The sequence below is a fragment of the Myotis yumanensis genome, unplaced genomic scaffold (genome assembly GCF_028538775.1).
Source record: "Myotis yumanensis isolate MYYU_CA2020_CCGP unplaced genomic scaffold, mMyoYum1.0.hap1 SCAF_9, whole genome shotgun sequence".
Taxonomy (NCBI): domain Eukaryota; kingdom Metazoa; phylum Chordata; class Mammalia; order Chiroptera; family Vespertilionidae; genus Myotis; species Myotis yumanensis.
This window is the reverse complement of record NW_027223760.1, coordinates 77,560,487-77,585,841: the sequence shown is the minus strand read 5'-3', so window position 1 is coordinate 77,585,841 and position 25,355 is coordinate 77,560,487. Positions and strand designations below refer to the sequence as shown.

Below are 25,355 nucleotides of genomic sequence, written 5' to 3'. Positions count from 1 at the left end.
ATGCCCTACACTGGGGATCAAACCCACAACCTGGACATGTGCCCTGACCTGGAATCGAACTGTGATCTCCAGGTTCATAGGTCGACACTCTGCTGCAGAGCCATGCCAGCCAGGCTCTATCTGTCATTAAAAAAAAAAGTATCTTTATTGTTGAAAGTATTGCATATATCCCCATTTTTCCCCATTGACCCCCTCTGCCCCATCTTCTCTCCATCCCCAGGTTTTCACCTCACTATTGTCTGTGTCCATGGGTTATGCATATATGCATATAAGTAATGGATCATTTTTAACAGTATATAATTAATGAGTTGTCAGCACAGTGTATTGGAAAAGTGTGGCCATATATATCAGAAGACCTGAAATCTAATCTTGATTTCAGAATAATGCTTAAATTAAAACACAAAGTAATATCATCTATTCCTTTCTGCAAATGATGGGTTAGGCTAATTTTTTCCTTGTACTCCAAAAGAAGAGTTTTTTTCTTTTTTAAATCATCACCCAAGGATATCTTTTTATTGATTTTTAGAGAGAGAGGCAGGGATGGAGAAAGAGAGAGAAAGAAACACTGATTTGAGAGAAAAACATTGATCAGTTGCCTCTCATATGCGTTCCAACTGGGGATCAAACCCACAACCTAGGTATGTGTTGGGACCAGGAATTGAACCCACCACTTTCTGGTATAGGGGATGAGGCTCCACCAGCTGAGCCATCTGGCCAGGGTAAGAGAAGAGCTATTTTCAGTTATAATGAGTCTAAAGTAAACCCAGTAGTGTAGGTTTTTCCTTTTCTCAATCCTACCCACACTTTTTTTTCCCTAGTAACATGTTTTTTCCCACCAAACTAACTCAGCTTTGACCACCATGAAAGCCACACAGTTTGTCTTTTCAAGGCTTGGAAAGAGGTAATATCATTGTGATATTGGAAGTTATCATATATGACATTGGACACAGCATTTTTGCCTACTGCTAACCCTTGTCCAAGAGTCTGTGTCCTGAAGCCTTTGTAAAAACATCTCAACAGGTATGAATTAAAAAAGCCCATGTATGCCTGGCTCAACATAAAGGAAACACATAAAATGAAGCCCATGTGGTTTATGTGCAGTTCTGATTCCTTTACTTTCTTTTTAAAGGATTCTTATTCAAGGATTTGTGAGCACATATTATGTTTTCTTGATAAATACTTTTTCCATGGATTGTTTATAATAGCAGCTGGTAGACTTCTGTGGTGTTCTGTTGCTTATCTCTAACAAGAGAACAGGTATAATACAAAAAGTTATGCATTACCTAGACTTCCATTTGCAATAAGGAACACAGACAATGCCATACCAAAGTGAGTTTATTGACATTCCTTGAAGGTGATATGAGGGAAGAGAAAGCTTGGCCTGAGTATCACGTGACATTTCTCTTGTCAATGGAAGCAAAATCAGCCCAATAATGTGGACTTCTCCTGCTATTGACTAGAACAAAGACTTTTAGCAAAATTGTTATAGGTATTTTCTTAGATAATTCAGGAGCTGCAGGAAGTAGGCTGATGGACTGACATTTACTCTATAGTCTACCTGTTGGCATCTATTTTTTTCTATTGGAACAAAGGAACTCTATGTCACTAATAGGAAAATAACACTTTCTCTTTTGATCTTATGAGGGCTGGAACACCTATCCTAGATTTTTATGTTATAGAATGGAAGCAATAGTTTTAGTGAACACAAAAATAAATAATAATAATAATAATAATAATAATAATAAAAATAATAAAGCACCACATTTGTTATGTGAAAGTCTAACTAGTTTCATTTGAAAGTGTTTCATCTTGACTTTGAAAACATTTGTGGCAACTGAGAAATTTTCTGAACCCAAAATTTGGACACACGGTTTGACACATGGACTGACAATGTCATACATGTAGTATTTAAATGTCCTGGAAAGTCCAGTTCATTGACTTGCACAAAAATACACTTACTGTGAAAGGACATAGGGACGGACATATGTTAAAGGAGAACACATTTAGACTTTTGTCATATTTAAAGCCTGCCAAAAATATATATCTTTCTTAATTTTGCATTGCCATTCAAAAAATTGTGCTACAATAGTGATGGTTAAAATTTTTTCTCAACTTATATATGCAGGAAGTTACAAAGAACTCAGGATATTTAGAATATTTCTGATCCTAAAGAGTCAATTTTCTATTTTTAAGATTATTGTCTTCATATGACAGAATAAAATGTGATATCCATGAAATTAATAATACTTTATAGCATTTCAAAAGCATTTTTTCCAATTGTAACTTGTTTTTCTCTCTTGTATTGTTCTTGTTTATCCCTCAATTAAAGGTAATATACTTTACTAAAACTAGCTCTAAAAGATCTTGTTTTAGAGAAAATGCTGTTTATAAGTGATTAATTTTATAATATGTCATAGAGAAAACTCATACTTTAAATGAAAAAAAAATACAAGTGGTAACAAATAGATCTGCCTTGCCCATTAAATTATATAACTTGGGTGGTTTACATCTCCATCTGTGAAATTAATAGCATAATTTAGTCCTATAGCTGTTTTATTATATATAATGAAGAATTATACATAATTTAAAAATCAGCCTCATGTATGAGGAAATATTAACTAAGAAAACATCTTTCAGAACATAGAAAAAAATAAAAAGGATCTTTCTGTAACAACTATCTGTATTCCTTTTCTCTTTGTTTTTCTTCCTTAAGGAGTCTATCAAAGGCTTTAATGGAATCTGGGACCCTGTTAAGCAAGCTATGCATTCTTTCAGCTGACTTTGACAACAGGGTTTTTTGAGACTTTATACTTTTATGAAACACTGTTCCTGTAATGCTTTTTGAGATACATCTAGAGTCAGGGCATTGGGGGCAGGGGTAGGTAAAAAACCCCATTTATGACCAAGTTATCTATCTATATATAATTTCTAGAATATCTTTTTCTTTCTGCATATGGGTGGAATAGATATTAATTAATCTAATCAATAGATTAATTAGATATTTGTACAAATTATAAAACAGGTTCCATTTTTAACAGCTTTCTCTCTTGCCAATGCCTAACAAATAATATAAGTACGAAAAAGAGAATTGATTGCTTGAATTAATGAGTATTTACATACATGTAACAAGTTCTAAAAATAATAGATGCCTCCTGCACTAGAAGGTCCAGCTCATTGGCTTGCACAAAATAACTTCTTGTTAAAGGACATATGGTTATGTATTAAAAGAGAACGGCAGCAGTAGTTTTATCCTGGTACGTATTAAAGCATTAGAGTTGTGAAATGATCAGCATAATCCTTATGTTCTGATTTCATAAATAAATAATAGAAAATTTTTCAGATATTGAAATGTATACTGAATTTTATAGGTTCCCAAATTCCATATTATGTAACTTACACATTCAATTCTATCTTGGGAAATCTTGTTTCTAGAAGACAACTGAAAGCTAAATTTCTATAACATATATATTCCCTGATTGACAAAAAGTACACTGCAGCAGGGGGTGCTGGGCATTGTAAATAATCCCTACTAAAAGAATGTTTCATATTGGAGTGCAAGGAACACAATGCATGTCCAAACACAGACTAATGTAATGAGAACAAGGCTTGGCTTCATAGGAAATTAACTTTGTCTTATGTTTCTCACCAGTTTTTCTTCGTTTCCTGTATTAATAAAACAAAAATGCGACATTTCAACAGCGGGGCCCTTTCAGCTCTTCTTTTCCCAGTGAAGGAAAACACTTTTTATGTGTGACATATTTCAGACAACATGGATAACAAGGTTAGAAAAATAGCAAAGGAGCATTATGCCTGGGTTTAGAATGTCTTTGGAGCTTGCAGTTGTTTTTCTGGAAACACTGAGTTTTCTGTGTTATCTCTTTACTGAATGCTAAAAGAAACTAATATCTATTTTGACACAAATCAACATGCCTTTGAGGTGTTAGGGCTCTGCTCTGGGAGGATTGCTATGAATGAAAAAGCACTATACTGCCCTTGACTCCTAACAAGCACCATTGCTATCTGCAGCTTCTTATTTAGTGTGGTCCCTGTGGACAATCAGATGGGAAGGAATTTGAATGCCATAATTAAGAAAACAGCATGAAAAATCAATATTCAAGTTAAAAGAAAAATTTGTTTGCCGTACAAGTAATTACCTGGCTTTAACAGAAGTCATGAGATTATCTATGCATTTTTTTCCCCTTTGTGTGGGAGAACTGTAGCGAAACAGAACAAAACAGTACAGCACTCAGGTATTTAAACCAACCTACTATGTCCCCCTTCGCTTTTTCCTGTTTGCTTCATCACATTGTATATAATACAATGGGGGCGGAAGCCTTGTCATTTATATTAACTACATAATGAGATATCCTTCTTGGACATGTGCACGAGTTTGTGCTTCTTGTGTGGTGACTGTTCCTGAAGGGTGCGTCCCGCTTAGATTTCTCTAAGCTGAAATTGAGCCACAATCCCCACAACCATTGGGATGCATTGTGTTGCATCAGTAAAGGTGTTTATCTCGCTGTTATTATTTGTTGGAAAGTGTCATATTTGCACCATATGTTTAGGCTAGTTCCAGCTGATGGGACTGATGCCACATATAAATTATGAGTTGAATGTAATAAAAAATTTTGGGTTTTCTACTGCTGCTTTTGCATGGATATATGCACAGGGAAAAGTAGAGCGGAGGGAAAGAAAGAGTTGATCAACTTCTAGTTTTAGAGTTGGTTGTTAGAAATTATATATTAAAAAAAGGTGGCTCTGCTCAGAAGACATGGGCATATAAAAGCTTGGAATGCTTAATGCTTACAATTTTCCCTTAAATTATATAAATGGAAGTAAACATTTATTACTATTTGGTCAAGTGTAGCATAACTAGCATTCATATTTCATTGTTAGTAATGGAGGTATGTGGAGATATACACAGATCTTGAGACAGCTGTTTTTTAATATTGCATACAGGCTAGCAGTTCATTGAAAATAGAGGAGATAAGCCTGAAGGTTATATCTTAGAAGAAGGCAGTTCTTCATGCACAGCTTTTGTCCATTCTGATTTGGTTTGAAAATAAAAATCATGAAGTACCAACATCAAAGAAGAGTTGATTCAGGGAAAGAGAAAAGGAAAGGGGGATTTTCCCAGAAAGGGTGGTGTCACTGTCCAGGAAAATGTCAGGCGAGATTCCATTTCTTTATTCAAGTCCAAAAGTGCTAGTTTCTTCTACTGCTGTTAACAGCTTTTCATACAACATGGAGTATGAGGGATAAGGTGGAAGATCCAATCTGTTGAAGCATGTGTGTGCCCTGAATGGGGGAGAAAAGATTGGTGAAGGTGTTTGTTTCAGTGATATAACTGGTTAGGATACATCTCTGAGCAGTCTGAAGCAGTGATTCAGAAGTTAGCAGAAACACCATAAAACATTGCGAACTAAGAAACATAGCCGTCTAGACTTGAATAGACGAGTTGAGGATGTGGACTAACTAGAAACAGGTGGTTTGCATTTGTTAGCAAACCACACCGAACTAGAACTACACTAGCAAACCAACGGTGTCAGTTTTCTTTTGCAGTTAAGGTGTGAAAATGAGTGTGGTTAGTGAAGGAGGCAGAAATGTAATTAGTATTGGAGGGTCATATTCCCAAGCCTCCTTGCCCACCTCTGACTTCTGGCCTGTACATAGATTTAGAGATGCCAACAGATGGCTTGGAATTCTGAGATACAATGCTTTTAGGTCAGGTGTGCCCTGGAGACAGTCCAGCTTCTCTACAGTTCTCAGTGGGACAGATAGTCTGCATTTCTAAGAACAGCTGAGCTTGTGGGATAGTCCTCCCTGGTTGCCTAGAGTGTCCCTTGCTACCTTCCCTGGTTTCTGCTTTACTTGCCATGTGCTTCATTGTGCAGACTCACACATGCCAGTATCAGGCCTAGACAAGAAATGGCTTCCCTGCCATGTGCTGACATATGGACCAGGAACAGACCCATGTCACCTGTGCAGGCCTTAGAAGCCCAGGCCACACAGAATCCTCCTATGGAACTTCAAATGGGCCTGACTGGCCGCACCCTATCAGAAGTTCTTTGTTTTTTTTAGAAACCTTGGTTGATGCCACATCCTATACCAGCCATGGGCAAACTATGGCCCGTGGGCCGGATCCGGCCCGTTTGAAATGAATAAAACTAAAAAAAAAAAAAAGACTGTACCCTTTTATGTAATGATGTTTACTTTGAATTTATATTAGTTCACACAAACACTCCATCCATGCTTTTGTTCCGGCCCTCCGGTCCAGTTTAAGAACCCATTGTGGCCCTCGAGTCAAAAAGTTTGCCCACCCCTGTCTTATACCAAAGTAGGAAGAAAGGTAGATGGGTGCAGCTGAAGGTTAATTGAATGCCTTTTCCTCCCTAGAAGGGGTGGTAATTTGAAATGGTGTTTTGAGAAGCCAACCAGCACAGAAAAGGGCACTATAAAATAAAATCTATACTAAAAAAATGGGTAATATGCTAATTAGACCAGACATCTTCCAGACATCCTTCTGGACAGAGCCATGTTGGCAGGGGCTGAGGCAGAGGCAGTTAGGGGCGATCAGGCCAGCAGGGGAGAGCAGTTAGGGGCAATCAGGCAGGCAGGTGAGTGGTTAGGACTAGTGGTCCCGGATTGCAAGTGGTCCCGGATTGCCGGCAGCCGGACATCCCCCGAGGAGTCCTGGATTGGAGAGGGTGCAGGCAGGGCTGAGGGAAACCTCCCCCACTCCTGTGCATGAATTTTGTGCACTGGGCCTCTAGTAATAACATAAAATAACAATAAAATACTTTTAAAAGTCACAAAACAAACATACATATAAACAAAACTAAACAAAATCCTAACCAAAAAATAACATTTTTCCTTCATAAGAATTTTTTTGGGGATATTAAACTCTTCATTTAAATGACAAGATCCCCAGGGGAGTTGTGTATTATTTATAACTTTGTTTTCAGAGTCCCAGTGATCAGGCTGCTGCAGTGATCCGCGAATGGGGAAGATTGTTTGGGGGAGAGGGAAGGTGAGAAGAGGGGAGAGGGAAGGTGGGAAGAGGGGAGAGGGAAGGTGGGAAGAGGGGAGAGGGAAGGTGGGAAGAGGGGAGAGGGAAAGTGGTTTTCCTGCACAAGGAGAATTGGGGAGAATGTTGTTGTTTTTGCCCCCCTGCATCCATTCTTCCTTCTTTTGATAATAGCTTTCTCATTGGCCTTGGGAAACCCAGTGTGGGCACAGGATAATAGGGTATATGACCTTAAGGATTTAACTGGGAAGAAACATAAAAATAGGCCAAGATTAGCAGAGTCTCAGCTTATTAACTAAGATTCAAATAGGCCTAAATTGACTTCTAAAGAAAATATTTTACCCAAGCTTACGTGTTTGAGTAGAAGTGGAAGAGTACTCTGTAAATTGAGTAGGATAACAGTTACAGTGGTTCTTCTCTATCTTTACAAAGATTGAAACTAGGACATACTTGGGGCTATGGCTAACTAAAGTAAGTGGGGCAGAAAATCCCAAGTGTGCGTTCGGAACTTGCTGAATTAGCCTAGAGCAAGATATGAGCAGGCATAACCTTCTTGGTTTTCTTTCTCTGATCCTTCTAACTGTCACTCATGAGTGAAAATATTAATAGAGAAAAATATCCCATATTTACAAAATACATTGATTTGGTCAAAGATAATTTCTGGGAGTAAACTGAAAGCAGTCGCCAATGGCACCTCTTCAAGACCCTGTCTGAACACCCAGAATTTCTTCAAAAATTACTTTTATCTACAGCCTTGATGAACTCCCTTAAATAAATTTCAGTTTGTAACCTAAAAACATCTGAACACAATCTGGCCATTTCCCACCCCCAGGCCTCGCTCACGCTGCTGCCCTCCACCCATTCACTGCCCGTCAGTGCTCACCTAAATGCCAGCTTTCCGTGTGACATCTCCTTTGGTCTCAGTCAGGGTTAGTTCTTTGTTCTACTTGCTTTTACTTTTCCTTCTTACTGCCCCTCTGATTCTACCTTGTATGATGATGTCTTACTATCAGGCTCTTTTCCTCCCTAGACTGTAAGCCCCTCTGGGCAGGAACCTTGTTGTATCTCAGCCCTCCTCAAGGTGCATTATGGGGGTAAGCTATCGACAAATGGGGACGCAATCTCATTTCTCTAAACCATATCAGAATGTTTCCTGATGACTGCAGCCTACAAATCTATTATTAAAATAGACAAATGGAGATCTTGCCCTTTTGGGCTTATTTTCTTGCCAGACTTAATTCAGTAGGTCCAACTATCAGCAGAACCATGCAAATGAACAGTGAGGGTCTGCTGAACTCTGTGGGGAAATCCAGGGATGAACACTGCACCAAAGCTTTAGGCTGTTATTACTCAGCTAGGTATGAATCCTGCTTTCTGGGCCTCCTAATACATGGAAATTGCAGAATTGTCTTCAGGACATTCTGGGAATGTCAAATCTGAGAAGGCTATGAAAATAATAGTTCAGTAAATCCTTCCATAACAGGAACTCAGCAAAGGTATTTTGGGAGGCCATGTAGAAATAGAGCTGACTTTAATGTGAATCTTCTTTAATAGTTAGAAAATATCGGTACAAGAAAATAATATGGATCAATCTTTTCTTCTGTTTGTTGGGCAGTATTTATTATAATAGTACCTAAACAGAAGTATCTTTTTACTGCTTCTTATTTCACTGACCAGGTTTATACTACTCAATGTGGCATAGAAAAGACCCAGGAAGTGTTGGGATTATAACTCATGTTAAAAGAAATTCATTCTGTTAAATTACCTGGATCCTTAGAACCTCCCTTTCTGCATTTATCTCACAATAAGTTCCTCAATATCTTTAAAAAAAAATCCTCACTTGAAGATATGTTTTATTGATTTTAGAGAGAGAGGGGAAAGAGAGAGAGAGAGAGAGAGAGATAGATAGATATTTGTTGCCTCCCGTAAAAGCCCCTATTGGGGATTGAACCCAGACTGGGAATCCTTTTGGTGTATGGGAGGATATTCCAATCAACTTTGAGCCACTCAGCCAAGGCCCACAATACCTTACTGCATAGAAGTCACTGTAAAGACCTGAGATATATGTGGTCCTATCCTCACATGTTTTAAAGCATAGTAAAAAAATTTGCAACATTTGAGCAACTACCCTACAGAGAATATCAAGTGATATGCTGTGAAGTACATACTCAGAGCTGGGAAGAGTAACTTTAGGCTTCTAGCCTCTTCTCCCCCACACCCCTTGCCAACAGGTAAGACATTCCTCTTCTTTAAAAAAAATATGTTTTCATTGATTTTAGAGAGAGAGAGGAAGGGAGAGGGTGAAAGAGACAGAAATATCAATGGGCTGCCTCCTGCATGTCCCTTATTGGAAATTGAGCCTGCAACCTTGCCAGGGGGAGACATTCCTCTTTAAATTGATTGGGCTACACACAGATTGAAAAGTTTCCCACAACTGATACATGGACCATGATACTATAGCCCAAATACCATCAATCATTAAAAAATCTTAAGAATATGGTCTAAATTAACCTCCCAGAGACTTCTTACCTACACCTTTCACTAATCTTCAATATATATATAAAAGCCTAAGTGACCATCTGACCATCTGACTGGAAGCTATGATGTGCAATGACCACCAGGGGGCAGATGTTCTGACTGGTAGCTATGATGCACACTGACCAGGGGGCAGATGTTCAATGCAGGACCTGCTGAGCTGCAGTGACTTGGCAGCTGCAGTTCTTGGGTGACATACCTGGAACCAGAGAGGAGGGAGCCTCATATTCTGGGTGCGTCACCTGAGAACTGCCCTCTCACAATCCAGGACCCCTCGGGGGATGTCAGGGAGCTGGTTTTGGCCTGACCCCCGGAGGCCAGGCCGAGGGACCCTACCGGTGCATGAATCTGTGCACCGTGCCTCTAGTAATTAATATATCAATACTTAGTGTTCCAGAAAAGAATTCTATGCTAAAAGATGATCACCCAAGCTCAAATAAAAAAGTATACTTTGCTCTCTTTAGCAGGTTTCCTGAAGTTGGCAAAAGCCTCATACCTGGGTAGAGATGTAATTTTCCCCCATTTCTCTATGCAGAAACGCCGCAGCCCATTGCTTCCTCGAAGGGCCGCGAAGCCTTCATAGGGCACACTTGATGTTCCTGTGACAAACTGAAGTAATCTTAACCTCTGCTCATTATTGAAGTGCTCCACCGCGGCCCAGAACCAGCGGATCACAAGATGCCCATCATGGTAACCTGAATGGAGCAAAAAGAGAGAGAATGAGAGGAAGTAGAAAAAAGAGGGAGGAGGGGAGGGAATGGAGAGATGAAATACACATCAGGTGTGGTAAGAACGAAACAGCTGCTTTTGATCTGCTGATTTCTGTAGTAATGGCCTGTAGGTAAGTCTAAAACAATGTGTGTAACTTGGTCAATTTTAAAAACAAAAGCAGATTTAGAAAGTACCCACTTTATAAAAATGATTACATGTTCGGAGAGATGTTCTTAGAGATGTTTGGGAATCCATCAGTCATTTCCTGCCTCATATGAATGTAGACAAGGAATGACTAGACTTAGTAGAGATCACTAGGATCCTTAAGAGACAAAACCCTCTATGAATACACTCTTTTATTTTATTTTCTGTTTTTCTGATGTCAGATCTTGGTAACTACATACCATGGCAGAGTCTAGGACTTAAGAAAGGCTGGAGGTAAAGGGCAAGCTTGGTTCATGGAAGATGCTGGGCTCTCCAGCAGCCACTGACACCTACCCCTGGAGCAGTGGCGCTCAGGCCAACCACGGGCTGAGATGAGTTGGGCCCATGGAAGAAGTATGGAGCCCCTCTCCCAGTACAGATGAGATACAAAGCTTGGATCAATTACTTAAGGTAAATAATTTGCTGCTGACTTCAAATGCAAGAGATATTCAAAGGTGGGAGAAATCAATATAGAATGGGGTAGAAGCAGGAAAACCTTCATAAAAAAGAAATAAGGTGTGATTTAAATACGTGAAGGCTTTGTATGAGTGGAGAGGAAGAGGAGAACATTTCTGGCAGGGGAAATAAAGAATAACAAGGATGAGGAAGAAATACGGAGGACAGAGCAAGCCGACTGGCATAGACAGGGATCTGGTGAGGACGGAACGGAAACCTGCTGGGGGAGTTAGAGGTCCTTACCAGCCAGACAGAGACATCTTGACTTGATACCTTAGGTCAGTGGTTTTCCTTCCAGAATAAGAAGGGCCTAGAGTTCCACAAAGGCTTCTCATGGCTGAGTGCATTGGGGAGATAAGGTAGCCTGAGATGGCAGGCCCCCTGTGCCCTCTCTCTCTCTCTCTCTCTCTCTCTCTCTCTCTATTGTATTGATTGGGGTTTCTATGTTACATGAAGAAAGGGTTTTCAAACTGCAACTGGCAAAGAACTCTTCTATAAATAATAAGGAGCTTGTTTTGTGGGTAGGGAAGTAGCATGATGAAAATAATGTTCCAGGAAGGCTAGTTTGGCAGTGTGAAGGTGAATAGTTAGGTGGGATTAGAAATTGGTTTTGGAGAGACCACAGAACTGGTGTAGCAAACAAGGACTGAGGTAAAGATGGTGCCAATTCTATAGGAAGTGGGACACAATTCCCTTCCAGCATGCAACCCAGCTTAGGAGCTGGCTCATGAATGATGGTATCCCCTGATGAATCTGCTCTGAGTTAGGCCAGAGACGACCACGGGGATTATTGTCAGCTGAGGAAGGTTCAGGCTGGAAGATGGAGGAAGGCATACAGAAGAACCTGAATGAGTACACATGTATTAAAGTACGAGCAAGTTTTTGTAGTCTTCAAAAAGTGATGACATACATAGATATATGTATTCCTTTATATTTATATTATAAATATATATGGGATATATATATATATATATATCCACAAAAAGACCTATTTACAAAAATGACTCTATTTATGTAAAATATTTAGAATAGGTAAAATCATAGATACAGAATGCACATTGATGGTTGCCAGGGTCGGTGAAAAATGGGGAGCAACTGCTTAATGAGTACAGGTTTCCTTTTGGGATAACGGAAATGTTTTGGAACTAGCTAAAAGTGATGGTTGAGCAACATTGTGAACATTGTAAATGCCATTGCATTGCTTACTTTAAAATGGTGAATTTATTATGTCAATTTCACCTAAAAAATTTTTAAAAAACTGATGACTTGTATCTGTGATAGCTGTCTCACCGCAAGCCCTGCCAGCTCACCTCCCCGGTACTCGGTGTTGTTCCGCCAGTCATTTAGGTCGATCTCTGCTGTGCCCGCTATCACCAGCTCCAGTTCCCTGGCATCGAACACGGAGACAAGCCTAGAGTCTATGACCTGAAATACAGATTAGGCTTCAGTGTACAGGTCCAGCCACATTGAAAGTTCTATTCATTATTATTATTTCTGTGGTTCAAGCTGGGAAACCGATCATCATTTACAACTTTTTTTCCCCAATGTGCTATTATTGTGACTTACACATTTTGAAATACAAACCATTCATAAGCTGGGAATCAAAACAGGCCCCATGTTGGCCTGCCCAGCTGGCGTGGCTCAGTGGTTGAGCGTTGACCTATGAACCAAGAGATCATGGTTTGATTCCCAGCTTGGGCACATGCCCAGGCTGCAGGATCGATCCCCAGTGTGGGGCATACAGGAGGCAGCCCATCAATGATTCTGTCTCCTCATTGATGTTTCTTTCTCTCTCTCCCTCTCCCTTTCTCTCTGAAATCAATAAAAATACATATATTTTAAAAAGGCCCCATGCTTTTCACTACCTCTGCCCCACCACTGCCCCACCCCAATGATGTTATAAACAAACCTGACTTGACTTTCCTAGTCACATTTAAATTTTCAAGTAAATTTGCATTTTAAAGACATAAAGGTCTAAATCACTTTGAAGTGACTCAATAGCTATTAGTATTACCACTTCACTTAAAAAGTATCTTCTCTTCCACATCAAACTATAACTTATTTCCTAGGAATGAGCACTAAGAGCATTATATTTTTCTTTCCTTTTCTCCCTCACTTCCGTTCTCCCTTATTCAAAGATCTGGGAGCACCTGCTTTGTTAGGGTTCTGAACTCTGGCTTTCTGTCTCCTGGTCATATGTATCAGGCACAATTGAACATCTATAGTGGGTACCAGCTTTAACCAAACCAGTGGTGGGTGAGCTAGTGACCCATACTGTACTTCACTATGGCAGGGAAAGAAGACCCAAGCCCTGAAAAACATTGACAGCCTCTTGTTTTTAAACTGGAAAAGTTTGAGGATGCCAATTTTTGGTGCACAGAAAGGCTAGCAGCTGTCATTGTCCCCTTGATTTACAACCTTGGCATTCATTATATGACACAAAGTGGCACTATAACAAAGAAAAAATCTAGCCAGAGTGGACAGTGCCTGCCAACGACTTCACTTCTTTTATCTTAATTTCATTGAATGAAAGGAAGTGCAACATGCACAGGAGATATTGCATGTTTTCACACCTGGCACACCAGGGCCACACCAACACCAATTTTGTGAGAGCATTTTTTAATCTACCAGAAGAGTTGGGTGTCCCAGGGAACTCTGACTGCTCATTGATCCACCTTGCACTCTGGTGAGTAGAGCTGAGCCCTTTGCCTGCCTTGGTTCTTTCTTCTCCCTTTGCCTCACCAGCTGTGTCCAGTGGTGAAGGCTTTGGCCAGAGCCCCGCCTTCTTCAGTCACGCCTGGGCCTTACCTCATAAAAGCCCCGCACCAGGGCCTCTGTCTGCTGCACCACACCACGTTCCACCCGCCACTTCACCATCCTCTCGATGTACTCCTTCTTGTTCTTTTCCGTCACCTGGGTGTTGGCTCCTCCAGATTTTAACTCCCTTTCTGTTACCTTGTAGGAAAACAAAGATTGTGATGCTTATTACCTAAGCTCACAGTAAGACATGCAAATTTTAGGTGGATGAACTAGATACACAAAGTCCCCTTCACATCAGTTCAGTGTTAATACTTCCTTCCTTATTTTCTTTTCCTGGAAGTTACTAAAAAGATTCCGGCCCTAGCTGGTTTGGCTTAGTGGATAGAAAGTCGGCCTGGGGACTTAAGGGTCCAGAGTTTGATTCCGGTCAAGGGCACACACCTCAGTTGTGCAGGAAGCAACCAATCGATGTGTCTCTCTAACATCGATGTTTCTCTCTGTTTCTCCTCCTCCCTCCCACTCTCTCTAAAAATAATTGGAAGCAAAATAGCATAGGTGGAGCAGACAGTTTTTAGAGACAGGTAAAATAGTGACTGAAGAATGACAGCTTGACCTTGAGAAGAGAAACAGAGAATGACATTGCCACTTAGTATGGTGACGCATGTTTGTTAGGACAAGTTCGAATCATCAAGAAAAGTTATGGGCAGGTGATCCAAGGTGGCGGCAGACTAGGTGGATATTACACTCACCACCTCCCAGGACCAAACTGGATTTATAACTAAAATGTAGGAAAATTAACCTGAATAACCAACTGAAGATTAGCTGAACAGAAGTCTTACAACCAAGGATTACCAAGAAAAAGCCATATCAAGACTGCACCAAAGGAATTGCGTAGGTCTAGTGACAAGCAGCGTCTGACATTAGCCCAAATCAGGCTCCCTCCAGAGAAACTCCAGAACCAACACTCCCAGTGGCCAGCTTTAGACAACATGAAAGCAGGACCCAATTAGCTTCACAAGTTGCATATTCAAAGGGAGATCTTGACAGGCTCTAAAACAGTGATGGCGAACCTCTGACACGCGAACTCATTTTTTTTGGTTGATTTTTCTTTGTTAAATGGCATTTAAATATATAAAATAAATATCAAAAGTATAAGTCTTTGTTTTACTATGGTTGCAAATATCAAATAATTTCTATATGTGACACGGCACCAGAGTTAAGTTAGGGTTTTTCAAAATGCTGACACGCCGAGCTCAAAAGGTTCGCCATCACTGCTCTAGAACATGCTCAGGCCAGGTGTATGTTTTCACACCTGACACACCAACGCCAACTGCTGAGGCGCTGTGTGGCCCTGGTGTGCCAGGTGTGAAAACATACTGCTTTGTGTGGCCAGCACCTGCACAGCAGCTCCTACACTGTGGATGGGGTTGATCTCAGTCAGCAAGCCTGAGGGTCGACTCCACACACAAATGGGCCAACAGCAATCAAGACTTCCATTTAGCTCGATTTCAGGCAGTTCTGAATGATGGTTGTTCTGTAGTTTAGTTGTAGTTTTGACGTGGTTGTGGGAGGAGGCGAGTACTACGCTGCCATCTTGGCTGGAGCCCTCTGGGAGTTTATTTTAGTGTAATGACTTAAGTTAGAATTCTAACTTAAAAAATGTTATTATTGCTACCCAGTTGTCTTAACACAATTTTCTAAGAAGTTGCATTTATTTTACAAATTTACCCTCCACTGTAGAGCAAATGTAAAGGGTGGGCAAAAAGTAATTATACACAAGAAACAGCATATTTTACACAATTCATCAAGTACATGGCAGGACAGGAAAGTGAATCATATATTTTTGAACATATTTAAATGTGCTTTTCATAGTTGTAGGAAGAATATTTTTTCCTTAAAAATGTAAATGAGTATTCTTCAGAGGTGTGTTTATACAAATAAAACAGAATATTGACATTTTCTAGACTTATTCAAGATTCTTGATTGACATGTGGGTGCCATGTGGACTGCAAGATTCAGTGGATACCTCCCATCCATAGACTCAGCACATTGTCCATATTCATGCAAGTTACTTACAAAGTATCCTCACTTAATTCTCAAAACAACCTTATTACAAATTACCACATGTCATGGGCTGTTTGGGTCTCTTGTAAATGATATTCTGAAAACTTTAATTATTAAATCTGCTCAGGCTATAGTTAGCCTGATAAAACTGTAACACAGAAGATTCAGTGTTACATAAATGCTGGTGGAAAACAAATGGGAAGCTTTATTTAAATAGTATGGAAATATAAATTTTGGAGGAAAAATATCTAGATGTTAGCTATAAAATTTTTGTAGCTGAAAAAGATAACAGAAATATTTTAAATATTATTATACACTTTACAAAAATGCTTTTTAATCAATTATCATACTTGGTTTTCAAAAACTCTATAAAGTAGATCCATGTCATAATGAGAAAAAGAAGGGAAAAGATATGGGCAGCCTTTTAAAGAATGCAGTGCTCAGCCCTAGCCAGTTTGGCTCAGTGGATAGAGCGTTGGCCTGCGAACTAAAGGGTTTTGGGTTCGATTCCAGTCAAGGGGACATGCCTGGTTGCTGGCTCGATCCTCAGTAGTGGGTGTGCAGGAGGCATCCAATCAGTAATTCCCTCTCATTATTGATGTTTCTATCTCTCTCTCCCCCTCTTCCGTCCTTTCTGAAATCAATACAAATATATTAAAGAAATGTAGTGCTCAAAAAATTAAATTTTGAATAAACAAAATTTCTTGTTTTCTACTTCAAAAATCAAATCCCATTACTATATCATCCTATATAATAAAAGCCCAATATGCTAAGTGTCTGACTGTCCATTTGACCATTTGACCAGTCTCTATGACACACACTGACCACCAGGAGGCAGATGCTCCAACCGGTAGGAGTCCAGCCAATGGGGACTGGGCAAGATGGGCCGGACACACCCTGGAGCCCTCCTGTGGTTCCGCCCCGGCCCTGATCATGCACCAGTGGGGTCCCTCAGCCTGGCCTGCACCCTCTCACAATCTGGGACCCCTCAGGGGACGTTGGAGAGCCGGTTTCAGCCAGATCCTCACAGGCCAGGCCGACGGACCCCACCGGTGTACGAATCTGTGCACTGGGTCTCTAGTTACTATATAATCCAGCAATCTCACTTCTGGGTATATATCCAAAAGAATTAAAAGCAGGGACTCAAACGGATATTTGTACACCTATGTTCATAGCATTATTCACAGTAGTCAAAAGGTAGAAGCAACTCAAGTGTCCATCAACAGATGAATCAATAAACAAAATGTAATACACACACACACACACACACACACACACACAAAGTGGAATGTTATCCAGTCCTACAAAAGAAGAAAATACTTCCACAAGTATAACATGGATGAACCTTGAGGACAGTATGCTAACTTAAATGAGTCAGTGACAAAAATAAAAATACTTTATGATTCTACTTATATGAGTTATCTAGTATAGCTAAATTCATAAAAAGAAAATGTAGACTTTTGCTTATAAGGTGCAGGGAAGAAGGAGAAATGGGGAATTGTTTAATGGGTACTATATCAGGTTTGCAAGATGACGTATTTCAGAAGAGGAGGGGAGAACGGAAAGAGACTAAACAAAAAACTTATATGCATATATGCATAGTTCGTGGACAAACATTAGTGTGGGGAAGGCCTGGGGAGGAGGGAGGGAGTGGGGTAGAAGGGGTCAACAGTGCGGGGGGGGGGGGGGGAGGGGGCAGGGAGGGGGCGGCGGGAAGGACATTTGTAATAGTTTGAACAATACCGTTTTTAAAAAAAGAAAAAGAAAAAGGTCTGGGGATAGTTGCACAACAATGTCAATATTCTTAACAATATTGAACTATATACTTAAAAGTTGTTAAAATGGTAAATTTTATGTTATGTTAATTTTTCACAATAAAAAACAAAATCTCTTTTCCAAGCCCCACATCTTACAAACCTGTCCAAAAACCTCTTCATTCACAGTGAAAGTGAGGTCTAGGATATCTGTGATGTTGTTGTCCTTCATCCATTGCAAGCTCTGGTGGAATTCCTCATCCAAATATTCCAGGTCACTCAAATCACAGGGCCTGTGTCCAAAGGGAGAAAGGAAAACAAATGGCTGTCCAGACCTCATTTCAAAATGTCTTTATGCCCCTCCTGGCTAAAACAACACAGGCTTGTTCTAACAATGTGATGCTTTTGAATATATTTATGTATCTTTTACTCTTTTAAAAACAAAATATTAAAAAAACCAAAAAACAAAAAAACACACAAAATATTAAAATATCTACAATAAAAATAAAATAATTATTGACACATGAACTCTCCATGACAACTGGAGAAAAGTATTATTTAAAAACATCTAAGTTTTAGACAGATCAATACTACTTAGTAATTTAATAAAATGTAATTATTTATGCAAACTATAATTATTTATGAAAACTAATTCATATCCATCTACACTAATAAAAGAGAAACATGGTAATTGGCGTATGACCGCTACCCTTCTGATTGGCTAATCAGCGTATCCTTATGCAAATTAACTGTCAGCCAAGATGGCGGCCGGCAGCCATGCACTGAAGCGAGCAGGGAGGCTTCCTTGCTCCAGTGACTGCAGACTGCAACGTTCCCCGCCTGACTTGCAGGCCTCTGAGCTGGCAGTTTGAAACATTCTAACAAATATAGCCGGCTGGGATCTCAGAGCTGAAGTTATACATTGTTTTGATTATAGAACGGCAAACAAACCAGCAGCGGAAGCCTCAGAGCTAGAGCCAGAGCTAAAGCTGGCCCAGAAGAAAAAAAAAAGAAAAAAAGGAGTGGTTGGGAGCTTCCCGCCAGCCTGAAAGCAGCCCTCAGCCCCTCACCCAGACTGGCCAGGCACCCCAGTGGGGACCCCCACCCTGAAGGGTGTGTGACCAGATGCAAACAGCCCTCAGCCCCTCATCCAGGCTGGCCAGGCACCCCAGTGGGGACCCCCACCCTGATCCAGGACACCCTTCAGGGCAAACCAGCCGGCCCCCAGGCCTCTATCCTATATAGTAAAAGGGTAATATGCCTCCCAGCACCGGGATCAGCGGAGCAGTGAGGCCTCCTGGCACCAGATCAGCGTGACAGGGGGCAGCGGCCAAACCCCCTGATCGCCCTGCGGCTCTGTGTGTGACAGGGTGCGGCGCCCAAACCCGCCCCCCCCCTCCACGGGCCCTGCTCTGTGTGTGACAGGGTAGAGCCATAACCTCCCCATCGGCCCTGCCCTGAGTGTGACAGTGGTGGCGCCCAAACCCCCTGATCTGCCCTGCTCTGTGTGTGACAGGGGGCAGTGCCCTAACTCCCCTATTGGCCCTACTCTGTGCGTGACAGGGAGGAGCTCCCCAACCCCCTGATGGGCCCTGCTCTGTGCGTGACGAGGGGGGGCGAGGGGGGGGCAGTGCCCCAACCCCCTGATTGGCCCTGCTCTGTGAGTGACAGGGGGCAGCGCCCCAACCTCCTGATTGGCCCTGCTCTGTGCGTGACAGGGGGTGGCACCACAACCTCCCCATTGACCCTGCCTTAAGTGTGACAGGGGGCGGTGCCCCAACCCCCCAATCAGCCCTACCCTGAGCGTGACTGAGGGTGGCATCACAACCTCCCCATCCGCCCTGCTCTGTGCATGACGGGGCGGTGCCCCAACTCCCCAATCAGCCCTGCTCTGAGCCCGACCAGGGGCTGCACCTAGGGATTGGGCCTGCCCTCTGCCACCTGGGAGCAGGCCTAAGCCAGCAGGTCGTTATCTCCCGAGGGGTCCCAGACTTCGAGAGGGCACAGGCCGGGCTGAGGGACCCCCCTTTCCCCCCCGAGTGCACAAATTTTTGTGCACCGGGCCTCTAGTTACATAATAATAGGCTTCCACTATGCTTGCATAACATCTCCAAATGCCTTTTTTTTGTACCAAAAGGTTTATGTGATATCTAAGGACTCAGAAAAATAAATTACCACAAACTTAATAGGAATTGTTAGGCAAAATAGGGACAAAAGGGCTAGAGGGACTAGGGAGGCCAGCAGCTGTCGTCCTGCAGGTGCGGCCAGATGGACTCTCGTTTGCAGTGCACTTACAGTCTCAGGAGCGCCTTATAGAAGGGCCTTGTGAAGAAGGCGTCGAGAAGGTACTGATGAATCAGAGCCAAGCCTAGGATACGACCACTAAACCTGAACCTGGAACACAAACAAGGTGGAGATTTAAGGGCAGGTGGAAATTTACGTGGTTAAATATGTTAATTTGTACTTTTATTTGATGTGTTTCTTTATAGCCCTCATCTGAAGCTACTGAAGGAGTCAAGTGGTGACACATAGAAGGCACATTCTCCTCCTAACTCTTTACCATAAACAATACCTATGTGCTTGGTATGTACTAAAGGAACTCTTCTCGCCCTCAGTTACCAGAATGGAGCAATTTTGCCAGGAGCTTCTTTTCAGACCTGAGAGTATAAGAAGCCAAGAGAAGAAAAGTACTGGTGAAGGGGAACTATGGACAAACAGCCCACATTGACCCTGAGGAAGACCTAAACCCAAGGCCATGGAAAGTCTTCTAGACCATGCATCCTTACCTAGTAAAGCATCCTGGAGAAACCACCTGAAGGTTAATGTGTGTCTAATACAGATGGCAGTTGAGCTCAAGGTCAGTGGGAAGAATTACCCAGAATCACACTGTGGTAGGCAATCAGCGGAGCCTCCAGTGGTGAATACATTTTCCCATATAGTGGGTTCCCTTTTAATTTTGTGGATGGTTTCCTTTGTTGTGCAGAAACATTTTAATTTAATATAGTCCCACTTGTTTATTTTTCCCTTTGTTTGCCTTGCCCTAGGAGGTGTATGAGTGAAAATCCTGCTACATGAAATGTCTGAGATTTTACTGCCTATTTTTATTGTTTCACAACTTACATTTAAGTCTTTCATCCATTTTGAGTTTATTCCTGTGTATGGTGTAAGTTGGTATAGAAGCATTTTTTCCGCATGTACCTGTCTAATTTTCCGAACACCACTTATTGAAGTGACTGTCTTTACTCCATTGTATGCTTTGCCTCCTTTGTCAAATATTAATTTACTATAATGGCATGGGTCAGTTTCTGGGGTCTCTGTGCATTGATCTACTAGTATATCCCTGCTCTTGTGCCAGTATCAGGCTGTTTTGATCACAATGGCTTTGGAGTATAATTTGAGATCCAAAACTGTAATCCTCCAACTTCGCTCCTTTTCCTCAAGATTGCTATGTCTCTTTGGTGTTATTTTTGTTTCATATACATTTTTGGAATATGTTGTGCATCTGTGAAATATGAACATCAGTGTATATCTGCATGTTAATTTTGTATCTTGCTATTTTGCCAAATTCATTTATTAAGTCTAATAGTTTTTTGGTGTAGTCTTTAGGGTGCTCTACATACAGTATCATATCATCTGCAAATAATGGAGGTTTTACTTCTTCCTTTCCAATTTGGATACCACTTATTTTTTCTCACTGATTGTTCTGGCCAGGACTTCCAGTGCTACGTTGAATGAGAGTGTTGGAAGTGCACCCCCTGTCACTTTGCTGATCTTAAGGGAAATGCTTTTAATTTTTTTCCATTGAATATGATGTGGGTTGTGAATTTGTCATATATGGCCTTTATTACATGAGGTATGTTTTCTCTATTCCCACTTTGCTGAGAGTGATTACTATAAACTAGAGGCCCGATGCACGAAATTTTTGCAAAGGGCTCAGCCCTTGCAGCCGCCGCGGCTGCCTTGGCCCTTGTAGCCCTGGCGTCATCCAGAAGGTCATTCAGCTGTCCGGTCTAATTAGCATATTATACTTTTATTATAGATGGGTGTTGGATTTTATCAAATGCTTTTATTGCATCTATTTACATGATCATGTAATTTTTATCTCTTTTTGTTTATATGGTGTATCATGTTCCTTAATTTGCAGATATTGAAGCAACCTTGCATCTCTGCATAAATCACACTTGGTCATGGTGTATGATCTTTTTAATGCACAGCTGGACCCATTTTGCTAATATTTTGTTGAGGATACTAGCGTTTATGTTCATCAGAGATATTGGGCTATGATTTTCTTTCTTTGTGGTGTATTTTTTTGGTTTTGGTGTTAGGATAATACTGGCCTCATAAAATAAGCTTTGGAGTCTTTTCTCCTCTTGACATTTTTGAAGTAGTGTGAGATGGATAGGTGTTAGATTTTCTTTGAATGTTTTGTAAAATTTACCTGTGAAATCACCCAGTCCAGGACATGGTTTGTTGGGAGATTTTTCCCTTACTGAATTTATTGGGGTGACTTATGGTTTTGTATTATAATTATTGGTTCATTTATGTGTTCTTCCTACTACACCTCTTTCAGGGAAGAGATCTTACTTATTTCATCTTTGTATCCTCCCAGCATATAGTATGTGCTTAGTTTATAATTGCTAAATTAGTAAAGGTATCCCCACAACATCTAGCATAGTCCCATATGGTACGATATTTGATGAAAATATTTCTTTTTCGGTTACAGATTCCAATTCATGGCCTCGATGACGCCATCTTAAATTTCATGCTCACAAATTAAGAGATAACTGAGGGATTATATTAAGTATAATCTGTGTACATATGTATTCTTATATTGGTTATAGCACTCTCTAACCCCGTCTAAATGTGACCTAAGAAAGAGCTGGCATTCAATTCTCAGGGTCATAAATTCCCTGGCCATATCTTGCCTGCTCTGTCTTCCTGTCTCTGTGTTTCTGTCTCATAGGTTTCTTCATCACTTTATTGAGAGTGACAGAAAAAGCAATGACAGGAGAAGGACAACTTTCGTTTTATCACTTGTGTCAAATGCTTGATGTAGCCTCATTCCTACCTCAGCTCAAAAACTAGAGAGATGAGCCTATTTGAAGAGAGCTGGCATGGCAATAGCTACACACCTTGGCAGAGGTGGGTTATTTGATGCTACAAAACCAAAATACAGGAATTTGGCTTGTAAGTCCAGTAGGCCCAGGTATCACCTCAGACTCTCCCATCACCAGCAGCCATTGCAACATATCATAAGTAAACAATGTCACAACAATCACACTAGTAATTTTCAGGACTCATTTCTTTATGAAGTCCTGGAACTCCTGCAGTGAGAACAGGGGTAATTTTCAAATCAGGTGCTGTGGAGACACAGCAAGAAAGTGCATGCATACTTCATTTCCCATGCAGATTTCTGGAGGCTTCTAATACTTGAAATATCTCCCCTACAGAACTGTATGGAAAACCAAAGAGATAACTGGATTTTTGAGTCAGAGGGACACGTAGAGATCATGTGACCCAACAGTTTTATTTTACAATAAGATACAGAAGCTGATGTCCACAGTGCTAAAGCTATTGGTCCAAAAGTGTAGAAGTGTCAAAGAATTTCAAACCCATATATATCTCCAAGGAGCCTCCACTGGGGACTCCTAATTTTAGTAGATTATCAACATTTAGGACCTATGTGTACTTACCTAAGTGCACCTCAGAAGGCAATTACTGTTTCTTACATAAATTTGAAGTGGTCATTAAAGTTGCAGTGTCTTTAGTATTTATTTTGTATTCTGGATTAAGACTAACAGAGAGTCTTCTTTCTAGTGCTTTGCTATTCACTCTCATCGGCCCTCATTCTATCTGGCCCACTGCTCTAAAAACTGTTGCCCTCTGACTAAGAAAGACTAAAACTTTCAAACATAAGAAAGCAAAAATTCTAGATCTTACCATTCTAGATGGTTTTCCACAAATGCAGACATGGGACTGATTTGCACCGTGTAGGTATCATTTGCAGAATACTCAAAGAGTCCGTAGTAAGGGTTGAAGAGCTCCTGAGACAAAAGGAAGAAGAACTCTCGCGAAGGACCACTGTAATCCAGGCTGCGGAGGAAGCAGAGGCCCGGGAATCTATTATGAACAGGAAGCAGGGGACTTACCTCTATCTGGGTGCTAGTGTGCTCTTTCAGAGTCAATACTGGGGAATGTCAAGAGCAGCCTTGGCTCTTTTGAGTGGAAGCCAACGGAAGTATTAATTTGCCATAGAAAAATGAGGATGTGGTCATTGGTTTGGGGAAGTTCTTACTCAGATTTCCATAAGTGAAGTCTTACGGCAATGTTCCTTAACCTTTCCTCTTTTTTTGTTTTTTAAATTATATAACAACTGTTGGATATAATACACAGCTGGCCCATTAAAAACAAAGACTTTGACAACCGGTGGGGAGGGAGACCAAGATGGCGGCGTAGGTAAACACCGGAGACCACTGCCGCAAACAACCATTTCAAAAATACAACTAAAAGACTGAACGGACATCACCCAGAACCACAGGAAGGCTGGCTGAAGAGAGACTCTACAACTAGAAGGAAAGAGAACAGCAAATCGAGGCTCAGAGGCAGCGCAGTGTGGAAAATACAAAGGTACCGAGGTGCGCGCGCAAAGCGGGCTGGTGGCTGAGGGCGCGGTTGTCGTTTTCGGTCGGGAGTGAGTCTCAGACTCTGGGCTCCAGATCCGGGCGAGTCTCTAGGGACCCAGACTCAAACGGGAGAAGCGGGATTATCCGGCATCAGTTGGAACCTGAGGGCAGCTTTCTCTCCGAGGTTTGCAGCGGCTGCCGGGGTTCTGAGAAGCAGAGCCTCTGGGAACGGGACTGAGCGTGGCCATAACTGCTCCCTCCGCCCGCCCTGTTGATCCCGCCCCGCCCAAAGCCTGCGCACAGCCATTTGCCGATCACCTCAGGCAAAGGCTGGATTAGCGCCTCCCCAGAAGGCAGACGTTTTCCACACAGCTGATTTCCACAGCCAGTCGACCTGGGGGTCAAATCCCTCTAGTGTTAACTACAACAATTAAGGCTTGGCTAGAACAAGACTGCGCACAGAGACCACAAGGGGGTGCACCAAGAAAGCATAAAAGATGCGGAGACAAAAAAACATGACAGAAATGGAGGATATGGAGCTAAGAATCGCAATTTTGAGGGCTTGCCATAAATTTGTGCAGAGCCTCACGAAAACTAATGAGACCCTCGATGCTACGATAAAGAAATTAGAAAGTAAGCATACACGGACTGAAATAAAGAATATTATACCCAATAGCAGACCAGAGGAGTACAATAATCAAACCAAAGATTCGACAAAAAACACCCAATTGGAAAAGCAAAATGAAAAAAGAATCCGAAAGTGTGAAGATAGTGTAAGGAGCCTCAGGGACAGTTTTAAGCGGTCTAATATCAGAGTCATTGGAGTCCCAGAAGATGAGAGACAGCAAGATATTGAAAACCTATTTCAAGAAATAATGGCAGAAAACTTCCCCCACCTGGTGAAAGAAATGGACTTACAGGTCCAAGAAGCGCAGAGAACCCCAAACAAAAGGAATCCAAAGAGGACCACACCAAGACACATCATCATTAAAATGCCAAGAGCAAAAGACAAAGAGAAAATCTTAAAAGCAGCAAGAGAAAGAGGCCCAATTACCTACAAGGGAATACCCATACGACTGTCAGCTGATTTCTCAACAGAAACTTTGCAGGCCAGAAGGGAATGGCAAGAAATATTCAAAGTGCTGAATACCAAGAACCTACAACCAAGATTACTTTATCCAGCAAAGCTATCATTCAGAATTGAAGGTCAGATAAAGAGCT

The 25,355-nt window shown here is 41.3% G+C and overlaps 1 protein-coding gene across 3 annotated transcripts in view; it reads right to left on the bottom strand.

Annotated features, from left to right (window-relative positions):
- Positions 1 to 1,317: 1,317 nt before the first annotated feature.
- Positions 1,318 to 25,355, bottom strand: part of HECW1 (HECT, C2 and WW domain containing E3 ubiquitin protein ligase 1) — a 163,951-nt gene continuing 139,913 nt past the window's right edge. For all 3 annotated transcript variants that reach the window (XM_070424743.1, XM_070424742.1, XM_070424744.1), the window contains 7 exons: positions 23,452 to 23,604; positions 19,807 to 19,905; positions 17,675 to 17,804; positions 13,742 to 13,888; positions 12,244 to 12,358; positions 10,059 to 10,257; positions 1,318 to 5,298 (listed from right to left, as the gene is read on the bottom strand). In XM_070424743.1, the coding sequence (XP_070280844.1) occupies positions 5,187 to 5,298; positions 10,059 to 10,257; positions 12,244 to 12,358; positions 13,742 to 13,888; positions 17,675 to 17,804; positions 19,807 to 19,905; positions 23,452 to 23,604 (955 nt within the window). In that variant the 3' untranslated portion in view covers positions 1,318 to 5,186. The remainder of the gene's footprint in view (positions 5,299 to 10,058; positions 10,258 to 12,243; positions 12,359 to 13,741; positions 13,889 to 17,674; positions 17,805 to 19,806; positions 19,906 to 23,451; positions 23,605 to 25,355) is intronic.